Below are 15,250 nucleotides of genomic sequence, written 5' to 3'. Positions count from 1 at the left end.
TTATGTTTTAAAACTATCCCCCTTTTCAAATTCAGGATAAACATAGGCTTGTGTTTTTAGTTAACCTATTCACTTTACTGTAGTTAGAAAAGAGGATTGATACTACTCTAATGTCTTTGCAGCAATGTTGCTTAGTGTAACATGAAGACTGAAAGCAGGGGAAATGGCTAACTTACGTTCTTTTTACCATTAATAATGACTTTTCTAGTGTAGGTCAACTTAAAACCTCAAAAGGTTAAAGCTTGTAATGAACCCAGTTTAATACATATACAAGCAGAAATTCTAGGAATGCATCTACTTCAAACCACGACCTTTTGGCCTTTCAAAAAAGTAACAAATCACAACCTGTTAATTTGTGAACTTTAGAGCTTCTGGTACGTGTTATTTTGTCTTGTTTGTTTGTTGTTCTTTAGGGAGGAAGCCAAGCTATCTGTTTCCCCCCCTGCTTACAGTTTCTATGCTAGGCTAACTTAATCGCCTCCTGGCTGTAGCTCCAGACTCAACAGACAACCATGAGAGCAGTATTGATATTTTCCTCTCATTGTCGGCAAGAAAGCAAATTAGTGTATTGTCTTATTAACTTTAAGGGTTGACTACCTCAAAGGTTTAGAAATGTAAGGAACTCATGGTACATTAACCCTACAACATTTTGTTTAGTATACATTCTTTGTGTAGCTTCCAGATTTGAATGTACAAACAGTATATTAACAAAAACAAAGTTTTGAGATTTGATTTACAGAGAAGCACTAATTTGTAAAGATGGTAAAAGGTAACATTGAATCGAAGTATTGCCTATTTTGCAGAATGCCATGCTTTGTATTTTAAAAGATAGAGAAAAGACTTTTACAACCCATGTATCCCTCTTGACAACTCTGTTTTTAATTCCCATAATACCCTCTGAACAATTTTCTAGGTGCATCTTCAAAACATTTTTTCAAACTGACAGCCCACTTAAATTTAACACCAGGGGAGAGCATATCAGTTTTAGTATAGGTGAATCATGCACCACATGCTTCCACCTTTACAAGTATGTCTCACACATGTTCTCTTTACTTAGCCTGGTTTGCATTCCGTTAACAGAACTGGGATTTAGTTTGCCTCTAGCTCAGAAAACGACCTTTGCTTTCCACAAATCCTGTAACCCTTTCTCTCACTTTCCTCCATTTAGATTCATGCCACACTCGAGAACGAATTTAGAAGAAAAGCCAATTAATCCGGCTGCATTGTTTTTGTAATTCAACTGATCTCTCTGTCTCACTCTATTTTGTTTCTTACTTCCCAGTTCTCCCCAGCTGGGGACTTGATCTTTGAGGTGTACCTGGAAAAGAAAGAGCCAGAGAACTGCTGTTTAATCAAGGTATAACTGTGTGCTTGTGTGTGTGTGTGTGTGTGTGTGTGTGTGTGTGCGTGCGCGCGCATCTGTAGGTGAATGAGGGATGATGGTTGGTAGAATGAGAGGTGGAGAGGTTGATAGAAAAGGGCTGGGACATTCGTGGTTTAACCTGATGGGATTACCGCCCCAGAAATAAATCAAACTGGAACTAATCAAAGAAATGTCTGATTTAATTGTCTGATTAATTGCATTTTACAGGGCACGCAGGCCGCTGCAGGTTACGGACTCCTTTCACAGGTCGTCAGCTGTGGCAGAATAGGGGTGGGGTTAAAGAGGAGCGCTCAGCAGCACAGTTTTACTTTAATTCTCTGTTTCCTCTCTGTGGAGTTTAGTAGCACATTTGCTTGGTTCTGTCCTGTTCAGGTACACCTGATAACTTGACAAAGAAGCAAGTATTTAATCAGTGCATTGTATATATACATGGCTGTAAGTCAGATATCTGTGCTGTTAGTGTTACATGTTAAAAATTGAGTGGCTCTTCAAGGTGATAGATGGTTGAAGGCATTATACTGATCCAGATAGCTTATGTTCTGAGCTTTTATATGCAGGATCTGATGACCTTGTTTGATTGTTGAATTTTTTTCATTGCTTTGGTATAAAGTTTGCTGTTTGTTGTGTTTGCGGTAGGTCTCTCCCAGCATGCGATCAACAAAGCTTGCAGAAACTGCACTGAATATGAGGAACGTCACATTTAGTGCTGAGGACTTCTGGACCACCTTTGAAGTCATTGAGAATGGAGAGTTAGGTACGCAGGATTTCCCAGTCCAAGAGTCACCTCACAAAACATATTCAAATCATATCTATCTATAGGGATAATGGCGACAGGAAATGTGGCGGGAGAGAGAAGGGGGTTTGATATGCAATAAAGATCCCGACTAGGAATTAGATAGATAGATAGATAGATAGATAGATATTTATTTATTGATCCCAAAGAAATGGGAAATTAAGGTGGACGTTGCGGTTTTGTCTAATGCTACTTTGAAGACATTCTGTTTTTACATATTACACAAAATAATTCTTGTTGAACTTTTATGTTGGCTTATTGGTAAAGAACACCTTCTTTAGGGAGTTATATATCCATTTAATATGTATAAATAAACTATTCTGATGATCAGCATAAGCTTGCTGGCCTTTACAATGCCTACACTACTCTAAGTGTTCTTGTTGAACTTCGTGTTTTTTTTTTAAACGTTCATGCATGTCATTCTTCACTTCTCTCTTAATAAAATAAATGCAATAAAAGCATAATATGCCCCCAAAATATGTATTTTAAAGTGCATTCGGAGGTATGTAATTTACTTTTTAATTCCAACAATATCTGTTTGTTGCAACTAAAACAATTACATTATGGTTAGGTCTTACTTTTATAGAGTAATAGTCTTAACGCTCAAGCCTTAGACTCTCCAGAGGTGCCTCTTCAACCAACTTTAACCAAAGGAACTCCTTTGCACTGGTATCTAGTTAATCCACATTGAAATTGAAATTTGTTTTAAAAGGCAAAAATGTGTTTCTTTACAGTAGACAAAAACAACCTCTTCACTAATAACATCTTAGAATCCATTTGAAGACATTAAACCATCCTTTTCTTTTAATCAACTGTAAGAGCATCTTCTGTGACAAATACTAAATTATTCCTTTTTGGTTGAACAGAGGGTCTCATTTTTACATTTTAATTTATTCTGTTATTGAAGGTTTGAAGGTTTCTATATACTGATCTCTCTGAAAATGATTGTATGCACAGCTGTACAAATTGTACTTATAAAAGGCTCCTGTTTATTTCTACTATAATTAAAGAAAATCCCTTGTAATTAGATGCCCAGGTCCCTGCTGCATGATTAGAAGGGATGAAGCCGTTTTCTGTTGACCATTTTAAAGGACTAAGAAGTAAGGTCTGCAATTTATTTATAGTTAAATTAATTTATAATTAATTTAAATTAATTAATGTATAGTTAAATCAAAAGTGACCCTGCTGTCAAATCCCACATCTCACAGTAGTGAAAGCCTTTATTTTGTCAAACCTTTTGCTGTCATTGACAGTGTATCCAATTAGTGATTTCACCGATTAAATAGCTATTTAAATCCAAAACATATACAAAGATCACACTTACTCCCATGACCTCATGATTAGAACATTATGTAATCTCTCTAATGAACCAGTGTCTGCGAACATGGAAGCACAGTAAGAAATTAGCCAAGCATTGCCGGTTTGATGATATGCACATTAATTAATCATCTTCACTGTCATATGTCATGAATTACCTTCATCTTCCTTGCATGATCAACCCAGGGAGCTGACCCACCTCATCTTGCATAAATATGCACTGATCGCACCCCGTGCCTCACACGCCCCTGTTTGATCATAGCATGGAAAATGGCGAGCAAGGGAAAGTCAAAGTTGAGCTTTGCCGTGAAGTTGCATTGCTGGCGGTCCCCGTGCACTTTTCATCAGTTCATTGGGAGTTTACACTGCGCTCTCATGTTTGTTTTTCAACTCACAAAGTTCTAGAGGACACGCCGTCCTCTTCTAAAAAATGAAGGTGTGTTGACTACGGAATATATTTGCTGACGGTTCAGTATATTTTCCATGCCAAGACAATGTGTCTGTGTAAGAGTAAACAGTCAAGCCATTTTGAAGGCGGTAGCGTGACAGGTTTTGCTCATAAAAACCATGAAGAAGGGAGGGAAAGAACGTTAATTAGCCATTTTGGAGGATAGCTACAGATAAACACTGTTATCGAGGACAATAGGCAGAAAAGGGGAGCTAATATTTGTTGGGAAATGAGGAACTAATTCCATGGCCTGGGTCTGCAGAGATTCCAGAGAGAAGATAAGCCTACTGTTATGAATAAGTTATGCCGTTGTGGTTCTTTTTACCTCCTTTGGTTATGAAAAATGGGGGAGTGTAGAGATGGAGGCATCAGAGCAGGGGTTGTGGTACACAAATTATCTACTTTTTTTTCCTGTGGCTGATAGCATGTACCCTGTTCACCAATTAGGAAGAGATAATAGGTCTATTTTGCACATGAGTGTGTTTTTATAATCAGGTCTTGATATGCTGGAGATAATTTAAACTGCTCTGTGATGCAAATGGGGAGAACAACAACATAATTTGAGTTAACTAGAATTTGTCATGGATTTTATGATGTGAGGCTCTGATTTTGATTAATGCATTTATCATTCATGTAAGAAGAAGACATGGCTTTGTTGTTGGCGGTTGACTATTTTGCCCATTGCTAATTGATCATTGCTAATTATACCCGTCGATCTGACCAGTGACCTTTTATTCACAACAGAGAGGCCGCTACACCACAGTGAGAAGATTCTTGAACAGGTGCTTGAGTGGAGTACTCTGGACAGCCCTAGGTCTGCTTTTCTTGTTATAAAGAAGTTTACAGGGGCCAAAAGAGTTGCTCATGGGAAAGGTATAGTAAGCAATCAATGGTACAAAACCATTAGAAATTTTACCTTATAATAATGCATTTTTAATACAGTACGTATGTTGTTTTTCACATGTACTGGTTTTTATTTCTCTGTTTTATATTATATTTTAATTTTGTATCAATCGTTTAATCTACACGTTATTTCCGTCCAACTTGTACTTATGCAGTTGTTACTTAACTAATTACTAGCTTAAATAATTAAAAAGAAAATGGAAAGTAGTGATTTTATTAGAAAAACATTCATATAGCACAGCAAGCATATCAGCTTGAAATTCTATGAAAAATATATAGCAAGATAGCTGAGAATTTGAAATAGTTAGCTAAATGTTATGTTTAAACAGAAATATGCAGAAAACAGCTAATTGCTGGTATATTATGTGATAAATGATTAATTCATTATCATAATTGACATTGGTCAAAGCATTGATTACCGACTAGAGAAAGAAAACTGAATATCTTTGGACTGACAAAACAGGATCTCACCTTGGACTTTCAGAAATTGGAATGGACATTTTGCACTACTTTTAGACATTTATTAGACCAAACAATAAATCTAGAAAATAACTGGCAGATTAACCAATGATGAAAGTAATTGTTAGTTGCTGCACCAATACTGACTAATCGTTTTAGTACCAGTTGATAGACATGTGCTGAGCTCACTTTCAATCTTTTTTTCAGTTGACCAAAGGCAGGTTATAAAAGCAGACTATCTGAAGTTCAACGATGGATCCACCAAACTGCTGTCGGGGCACAAATTTCAGGACAAATATGTTGTACTACATGCAGAGAAGCTGCTGCTTTACAGAGATATCAAAGTAAGTACATTTTTATTTCAGGCTTAATCAACTTTCTACTTGCAACCACTTGCCACTATGGCGTATTGCATTCAGACGCAAAGTATCGGGCAGTGAGTGCTTTGTATCACGAGGGAATTGAAAGGTTACAGAACTGATTTAGAGAAACGATGTGTGAGAATGGTGCCTACGTAATTGCAACCAAATAGGCAGAACTCCACCCAAACGCTCTCTGATTCATCTCCCTGGTGACATGTCCGTCTCAGGGTTCCAAATCTTCAAATAAGTGGGAAAATAAACTGATGGCAGCAGACTTCCCACTCTCTTTCAAAAAAGGAAGAATACAGTGTGTGCTTCAGAGATGACCAGCAGGCCCGAGTTCCCTGGAGGCCTTTTCTTCCCAGCATGTTTCTGCAGTTGAAACAAATGATTCGTAAAGGAGTGTGAATAAGTGTTAATAATTGATGGAGGTGCAGCAATTCTGGCAGTAGGGGGGATGTAAAATGATGAGAGGTTGTGTGTGTGTGTGTGTGTGTGTGTGTGTATGTGTGTGTGTGTGTGTGTGTGTGTGTGTGTGTGTGTGTGTGTGTGTGTTGGCACGTGCGTGTGCGTGCGCGCATTTGCGCGCGTGTTTGTGGTGTGGGTGCGTGCGCGCACATGCATGCGTTGTGGGGTGCTTCACTAACTGAAAGGTTCTCTAAATATCAAATGTTTTTTGTTTTTTTGGAAATGTAATTGATATTCTTTGGCCTCTACAATTAATGCCAGGTCTATATTTATAGCGCAAATGATATTGGATGAAACAGGGAATGGCTGGTTGGTTGTGATGTGTAGTAGAGTGCGGATCGGGACGGATTGTTCTGTCCGAGCCCGGCCCGCGTCCGACAGAGCAGTAACCGAACCCGACCCGAGCCCGACAGGCATTAAGATATTTATGTCCGAGCCCGACCCTAGCCCGACACAGTTAAAATCGCATTTGTTTCTCATACTAATGACACATGTACGTTTGTTTGTGTGGAAAGCCCGCTTTTATTAAGCAATTGTAGGAAGGCATTCGGAAATGTCAACAGATGAGCTCATAAATGAACACCTCCAATGGCATTGGTTATGCATACCTACATAATAAGCTGTTTTAAATTCAAAATGTTCAATGCCTTATCGTGCTAATGTGATCGAGCCCGACCCGAACCCGAGCATACTTTCTAAAAATCTGTTAGAACCCGGCCCGGCCCGTCGGGTACCGTCGGGTCCCGTCGGGCTCGGGTCGGGTATCCATCCTCTAATGTGGAGGTGTCAGAGGAAAGCTTCTACTTTGTTCTTTGTTGCTTGGAAGAAGAGGTTTGCTGGTACTAATTAAAATTAGTTGTTGTGTTGTTAATGACACAGATGGTTTAATGGCATTTTATTTTGGTTTACATAGTGTTACATGTTTTTAACCCTTATTAAATAAATTCATCCAAAACATTTATTTTTTTTTGCAGGTCACTAAAGCAGAGAAAGTGGTCCAACTTAATTCTGTGAAATGTTACCTGGGCCTGAAGAAAAAACTCAAACCTCCCAGCAGGTAAGCTGCACTCACATGCATACTGTAATATAATTCTAGTCTTTTCCTAAATCTGAATGTATGTGAATGAGAGAGCGATTCAAATCTCTGTAGTAGATTCATCGAGACTACCAAGTTAACCACTTTTGTTGCATGTTTTGTACTCCCACGTGCTTTTAGTTGCATTGGAGTCAAATTTGAATGCACTGCGAGAGTGTGCAAAGCCATGCCCTTGATTGAAAAACTAGTGAAGACACTCCCACTGAGTGTCTTTTGGTTGAATCCACCGAATTGGAAAGATCAAACATACTCTCTGGTTACGCCAAGAAGAAAGGCTATAAGCAAGAGAAAGGTGATAAATAATATCCTTTCAACTGAACATGAAGGTCAGGGACTAAATTAAAAAAGACTCCTTGAATGATAAAAGATAAAATCCACCAGGGAGGTTTTTGGTGATTCTGTGTAAAATATGTACATGGAAGGAGTATTTTGAATCATAAGTCTAGGTCCAAATAGATTTTTATATATATGTTACTCCACCCACTGACGAAGACCATGATTTGTGGCTGAAAGCTTTAGAAATGCAGAGTAATTGGACAATTGTTTCAAGCTGCTGTTTGTTAGCATTGACCTTTCACATTCAAATGTATTATACATATATTATGTGATCTATTACAAGATTACTGCTGTAAATGTATGTAAACAATCTAAAACGTAATACGTATATCACTTCAAATTAGTGGAGGCATGACGTCCTAAAAAACTTTGCATCGCTCACATTTTGTTGTGATAATGTTATAGATAATGGCTGATAAGTAAACAACAAATAAATAAATATAAATTCAGTCTTATCGCTTGATATAACTGAAATGTGGATGATGGCTAGTCAGCCAATAAAACAACAGCGCTACAAATGCTCCACCTGCTCCTCCTTGACGTTTAATCACAGAAACATCTGCCTCTGCAATAGCTGTCAATTGACAATTATGAGCCAGTTTTACTGGTCATTTTTATAAATTTCAATTCCCTCCTTGCATATTTGCTATAATAATTCCATTGCAGAAACTCTGTGTGGCTGCATAATGAATGTGGTCAAATGTGACTCATTAAAGCCCAAATAGCCCAAATCCACCCCTCTGTGTTATTAAGATGAACAAGTGATTATTTAGCTTTGCTACTGTCTTTGTTTGTGTGTAAACTATTTCTCCCCAAAGATATATTGGCCTTTCTCTTCCCTCAAAGTTTAGCGTCACCAGGTAATAAGCCACTTCTGACCCCATCTTCATTTTCACAGTAATGAAATTGATTAAATGTAAATGCATTTTAACTAATACAAATTATTCTGCACATTGAAACCATAGCTGCCGCAGTTTGGTTTCTATGATGTTCTATTATTATAATTTATGACACACGCCAAACCCTCAGCAGTTCTTTTGGGTCAAACAAAAAGGAGATTTTTGAGCAGCCAAACCCTGTATTTCACACTACCCAATTCTAATTCTCTATAATTTTCCCCAAGTTGGAATTTGGAGTCTGGGGAAGCGTGAAAAATGAGTCCAGTAAGCGGTTGTCTGCATTACGGCGTCCTTCAGGGGACAGAAATTGGATAAGAGAACAGGAGTGGGAGATGAAGAGAGAAGGGGATAGACGGACAGAAGGAGAGGATGATACTGCATTGTATCATAGATATAATGTTGAGCGGGCTGTGGGAGAAGTGATACTGTGAATAAAGAAATAAAGTGCTGAAGAGAACGGAAAGAGTCATAGTGAGAGGGTTAGGAGAGGCAGCGCTCCAGTACCTCATTAGGCAGAGGTCTATCTGTGAGCGGCCTATTGTTGGGTTGGATCGTTGGCAGTGGTGCTCCAGGCTGCGGGCTCTCTATCTCTTCACCCTCTTTCGCTTTGTTCTTCCCCCACGTGTCTGCTCTTGTTCAGCTACAGCTGTGAAGGGTTTCAGAGAAGGTGTATTTTCCAGGAAGGTGTTCTTTTCACCTTATGCTGCCTCGGTGCAGGTTAATTCACTCAGAAACACACATATTTGCATGTATGTATACACATTTAAGCACACACAAATCCGAGTGTGGGAAGAATTTTCCTTTATTTAGCTTGCAGCATTATACTATTTCATAAGTGATCATTTAATGAAGTGTTTAAGCCTGAACTGGTGTATTGCACACTTTGGCCCAGAGCATATTGAGGTCTGCCCTTGCATGAACATGTTGGCTGTAACGCCATTGATTGATTTAATCAATTCCACTGTTAAGCGCCTTGCATTTGTAGTGAACACTTTGCATTTTGATGAAATGTTTTTAACCTTCTGCTATCTTTAACAATACTTTCTCAACAACGGTTTTCATTTTCTGTAGTTGAATACTTTAAAATTCCACTTTACTTTTACAAAAACATGTCTTCAAATGAATTTGGGTCAAAGAACATTACAAGCTACAGTTTTGCAGAAGCCAAATCTTTGATGTGTGTCCTTCTCATTTAACAGCTGGGCCTTCACAGTTTCCAATGACAAACAACAATGGTAAGTGCAGAAGTTCTCCAATTCAATAATAGGTTCTGTTAAAATATATTAACAATGATCACATGGTGAAAGGTTGCTGTCTGGTGGCCTCGTAGTAAAAGAAATAACATATAATGATTTCCTCAATTTAAAAAAGTACAATATCTGCTGCCTTCCAAATTGACAATTGCATTTTCTTGAGAAATGCTGGCTATTCTCATAATTTTTTTGATACCAGTATAAACTTATATAATTTGAAAGCTATTTAAATTAGGCTTTCCTGAATAGCATGGGGATAGTTCTGTTGTTGAAAGGAGCACACCTCTCAATGGAATTTTTAGGTAAAAGAGAATACTGGCCATACGTTTTTTTAGCCATTCTAGCAACCAGGCTTTGGGGATGGCTATGCAAGATGGTCGGTCCACCAATTTGGTCCCAACTAAAATATCAGATTTATTTGAAGTTATACAATACATATGTTGTTTTTATTAGCAAATGTTAACTTGCTAACACACAAACTTAATAAGTAAACATGGTAAACGATATAGTTGTTAAACATCTGCATGTTAGCATTGTCATTGTAAGCATAGTAGTAAGAATTTAGCTCAAAGTACAACTTCACAGAAGGTTTTTCAGAAGGTTAGTTACCCTTTTTCCAAAGGGTAGTTACCTTTTTTCAAAAGGATAGTTACCTCTTTTCAGAAGGGTAGTTACTCTTTTTGTACAGTGTAACTTACCTTTTGAAAAAGGTAGCTAATCATTTGATACTCTTTCAAAAACAGTAACTACCCTGTTTTTTTGTACCTTATTGTAAAGTGTTACCGGAGATTCATGTAATTATAGTGGATAGCCAACCTATTGTCAAACTTGTTTACAGTGATCAGACGAAACTGTCCATTGCTGTGACTCACCCAAAAAAGTCACCTGGTTAAAATTAGTGTAAAAATAATGAGGTGAAAATTTGTGACTCATGCTACTGAGCTTTCCCTCCTCAGGCATTTCTGCTGCGAGACGAGGGAGGCACAGGTCAGCTGGGTGACGGACATCATCAGGATGAAGGTAAGATGATGTGCAACAGAGATCTTGGAACTAGAGTGAGGTATGCACTCATGCAAACGCTTGATGAAGGAATTTAATAAGCAGAGCATGCAGTGACTTTAGGAGTGCAGGAGAAATATGCGTTTCTATCTTTTCTCTAACCCTTTTACTGTTACTGCAAACCAAAAATATCAGTGAATGTGACATGCACATTGCAGCAAATCCTCCTTTTCCCTACCTTATTTGGAGAAAAAATACATGAGATTACGACCGGAATAAATCATCTTTTACAATCTATATCTCAAAACAAGGAGAAATGATAAGTCATATTTTCCCCAATCATCCATTTCCATTTTGCTGTTAGGTAGATGAAATACATAAACAGGGAAAGAACTGTAAAGTTTTCGAGGTCACTCAGCAATAACATAAATCATTTTATGTGGAAAAGCTGCAAGAATAAGGTCAAGGCAACTGTAACAATCACATTGTGGTACTTAGGCCCCAGATACAGCTAAGTGTTGTTGCTGTCAGGAGCTGACACAGCACATATGATATAAATAATGCAAGGCAAGGCAAAGCAAACACAGACAGAGCAGCTACAGATGTCAAATTTTTCTGTTATTATTTTTCACTCTCATATTCATCTCTAAATAATCAGTGAAAAAAACATCTTGTTTCCTCATTAGACTAAATACTCATTGTTCCTATTCTGCTCATTTACAAGTAAATGACTACCTTGAACGTCACACTCATCTAAACGGAAAGATCCAACAGTATCTTTCGATTTCACCGCTCTGAATTATACGTTCAGCACATTTAATAGGTATTAGCCCTCTGCTCGGCTTCCTTTTATGGGAACCTGTCTGCAGCACGGTGTTGTTTATCACAGGTGCTTACTGTAAAAGCCTTTTAGTGCCTTAGTTTGGGATAGCAAGTAAAAAGGGCAACACTGTCAGGGGGAGATCGATCTAAAGGGGAAGGCAATTTTTGTCTGGTGTTTCAAGGTGTTTATTTCAGTGGGCTCACTGACTTTTCTCCGCTCTTCGCAGAAGCTCTTAGCTCTGCAACAACTTAATCTATAGCAGACTGGAGGCGGCTAAAAATATTAGGATTCTCCTCCCAAATCCGCTAAATATCAGGATTGTCAGCTTCCAACACAGGAGCTTGTGGGAAGGACACATGACTTGTGGGAAGGGCAGAGAGAAAGTGTAGATGAGAAAGTAGACTGAGAGCACTTCAGTGTTCTTTCGTTCCTTTCTCTTACCTGTTAGTGAGCATTGTGCTCCGTCAGTTTCCATAGCAACTGGGGATGGAGGACCTTGTTTTGAAGCAAGGTGGAATGGCTGGTGGTGGTGGTGGTGAGTGTCTGAGGGTTGGGGGGTGGTGTAAAGGTCCATGGACAGGTCCTAGCAGTGATGAAATACAGATTTGTTAAAGAGAGACAATTCTTTAGGTCTAGGGGTCACACTGATATAAAAGGCGAAGTTGTTAAAGAGAAAGTTCAGGCAGAGATCAAAACACTGTTCGACTGTTGCGATGGCACAGAGAACCATTGCCCTCTGACTTTCCCTCATTCTTCAAGATGCTTATTATTTAAGCCAAACACAGCAATTTCTACCTATACATCTTTCTTATAATAGTTATTCATTAGTCTATTGGGGAAATGTCTTTTGAAATGTGTAGATTTATGTTTATGTGTATAACCCTTCAATTTGACATCTGTAAAAGCTATTTACAAACGGTACTTTCCACTTCACAACTTCATTAGGTTACTTTAATAAAAATACTTGTCATATTTTTTCAAATTGTTACTATATCCAAACACTACTACATTAGATAGTTAATCTATGGAAAAAAATCCCGTTCCTTTGCCTTCTCTTAGTGGTCCTAAAGTTATTTGCAAGATTCCAAATTAGAGACTCACCGACTTGCGTTCTTCCCATTTAATCACCATCGATTATTACCATACTAGTAATTTCTGCTGAATGCTGTGTGTGTTTTCAGTATGGTTCTGACCTCTGTTCAAATACCGGTGACTCAAAAGAAGCTGCAGATAACAAATTGTCTGGAGGGAGAGCTTTAACACTCAACCACAATACCAATAAACAGGTGAGAAGTCAACGACAAAATGCTTATATACGAGTGTATATAAATACAATATAAATGTATGTGTGTATATATATACCGTGTGTGTGTGTGTGTGTGTGTTGTTGGACCCATCCTCCACCCTGACCAACTTCCCTGCGCAGGTTTTCGACTTTTCAATACTACTCACTACCGTAGTCGTTCTGTTATCACGAAACATTACTTCAAAATTTGTAATCAACACACAAAAATAACGACATTAACAAGACCTGTACAAAAATCATTAGATTAAATACTTCCATGAGAATGAGCTGAGTTTTTTTACTGTGCTCAGTAAATATGAACAATACTTTGCTACATTCAAGTTACGTTGAGAGAAGCAAAGGAATATGTTTTCAATGCTTTGGCTCAAGATTTTGTTAAAATGTTTTACACAAGTTAATTTTCAATCACCACTGTGATGTTGATTTGCATATTTAATTTCATATGTAAATTTGTGTACAAAGAAATCTACTGACATGACGCATGTGGTATGGTTGCTCCTGCAGTCTGTGGTTGACTTGAATCCAGTCTATTGTAATTCATCTTTATCTGCCATATTTGCCCACAGCTGTCAGACAAGAGGATTTATCTTGTTGATGGCAACCCAAGGCCCATCAAGGGCGCTACTCTCCCCAACAAGACAATCACCACAGCCAGTTGCCTGAAGCACAATGACATGCTCAAGGCCCCAGAAGTCCCACTCAGAAGAACCTCTGTGGATGCTGGCCAGCCTCGGCACCTCCCTTCCCCCTCCCCATCCCCATCCCCATCCCCATCTTCATCCAGACACTCTCAGCCTTTGGCTTTGCCTGTTCCTCCTTTGGGTAGCAATAAGACCCTTGGCAGGAGACCTGTTCTGGGTGGGGAGGTTCTGATGCCGCCTAATCTGATGAGTGAACTTAACTTGGTGCTAAGCAAGACTAATCGCACTGCCAAGAGCAATGACTGACAGGAAGTCAGGAGAAAGAGAGGTCAATTTGAAAGGTAAGACAAACATTCCAGGGTTGAGTGTGGAAAGAAAGACGTGGAGACCGACAGAGAAAGACCACACTATGCAGATGGAGCCAATGGAAGTTGGTTTTATAAGGGGGTGGGGGATCAGAACCCAAAGACTGCTTTTGAATAACCTGATGCTGATGCACAAGGGGATGTGGAAAACAGGTGCAGAAGACATTGGAGGTCAGGGAGACCTCAGCTGGACACGCGCTGGCCCAAGCACTACAAAGCATTATTTACTGTAGATGCCACTGTTCTAAACCTAGAGAATGTTACAAAAGTATTTTCAGCTGTCAAAGAAATACTCGAAAGTGCTTGCTTCACGGTTTTTCATGCATTTTTAGTTACTTTGTAGAGTCTATTTTGAATACATCTGAAAGTATCGTGATTATATGAATCATTATACAGTGCCGTTATTTTTGGGTAAAACATTGTTTACAAGCACTTTTGTATTTGCACATATATAATATAATTCCCTATATGTTTCATTAACAGTGCAAAGTCTGCTGCGGCCTATATATATAGAATATATTTTTAAAGGAATGTTTTGCATGTTAAATTCAAAAGGGAAGAGCAGGTTTAGAGCCTGCCAGCCATTAATGGTGGATGCAATATTAGCTGGTAGAGGTAGGCAATCTTACAAGAAATTGTTTACTTGTAATTATTTTGTAATATGTTTTTTAACAGTTACACTTCATTGTTTTCATTGTAACCAATAGCTTTATTGCTAACTAGCGGTGTTTGTATTTTATTATTCTGTCGACCACTTGTGTAAACTGCCATGGCTGTCACAATGTACAGTATACAGTAAATATAGTAATAAACATTGTAAATTGCTTTAACATGCTACATTTGTGAACATTTAGTGCAAGTTCAGCATCATTATTATTATTAATCCTTTATTTAACCAGGAAGTCCCATTGAGATTCAGAATCTCTTTTACAAGAGAGACCTGGCCAAGATAGCAGCCAAATCACAACACATACATAAACACCAAGTTACATTTTCAAGGTAAAAAAGTACAAAATGTTAAAAAACACAATTAGACTCTCAAGAAAAGAGTCTTGTTTTTACATGTTTATTGGTAAAAGAAACACCTAATATGAACAAAATATTTTTGCCCTGGAAAAGAGTAAATAATTAATGATTTGCGAAACACTTATAAAGGTTCCAGGAGACGTTAGATATTTGGTTCAGGTTCGGTTTTGATTGAATGTTTAAGTAAACACGATGAAAATGGAATATGAGTTACCAAATGTGTCACCAGATGTATTGTAGCAGATGATATCTGAAGAGAAATTCGTTTATCGGACACTTTTTTTGCCTCCTCTTACCCAGTTTGTAGTTTAGTACATTCAAACTTTAGATAGAATTGATAAGAGTCTTCTGAAGACACCACTCCACAGAAAC

The 15,250-nt window shown here is 38.2% G+C and overlaps 1 protein-coding gene across 1 annotated transcript in view; it reads left to right on the top strand.

Moving 5' to 3' along the window:
* The window catches only part of zmp:0000000660 (arf-GAP with Rho-GAP domain, ANK repeat and PH domain-containing protein 2), a 113,075-nt gene extending 98,734 nt beyond the window's left edge, over positions 1 to 14,341 (top strand). Inside the window, exons 25-33 of the mRNA XM_034856682.1 lie at positions 1,283 to 1,357; positions 2,021 to 2,138; positions 4,687 to 4,815; positions 5,512 to 5,648; positions 7,109 to 7,191; positions 9,665 to 9,700; positions 10,675 to 10,738; positions 12,722 to 12,826; positions 13,413 to 14,341. Of these exons, the coding sequence (XP_034712573.1) occupies positions 1,283 to 1,357; positions 2,021 to 2,138; positions 4,687 to 4,815; positions 5,512 to 5,648; positions 7,109 to 7,191; positions 9,665 to 9,700; positions 10,675 to 10,738; positions 12,722 to 12,826; positions 13,413 to 13,793 (1,128 nt within the window). The 3' untranslated portion in view covers positions 13,794 to 14,341. The remainder of the gene's footprint in view (positions 1 to 1,282; positions 1,358 to 2,020; positions 2,139 to 4,686; positions 4,816 to 5,511; positions 5,649 to 7,108; positions 7,192 to 9,664; positions 9,701 to 10,674; positions 10,739 to 12,721; positions 12,827 to 13,412) is intronic.
* Positions 14,342 to 15,250: the final 909 nt, after the last annotated feature.

Source organism: Etheostoma cragini, chromosome 19 (assembly GCF_013103735.1).
Source record: "Etheostoma cragini isolate CJK2018 chromosome 19, CSU_Ecrag_1.0, whole genome shotgun sequence".
NCBI lineage: Eukaryota > Metazoa > Chordata > Actinopteri > Perciformes > Percidae > Etheostoma > Etheostoma cragini.
Note: the sequence above shows the minus strand (reverse complement) of the source record. Positions and strands in the feature narration are given on the sequence as shown.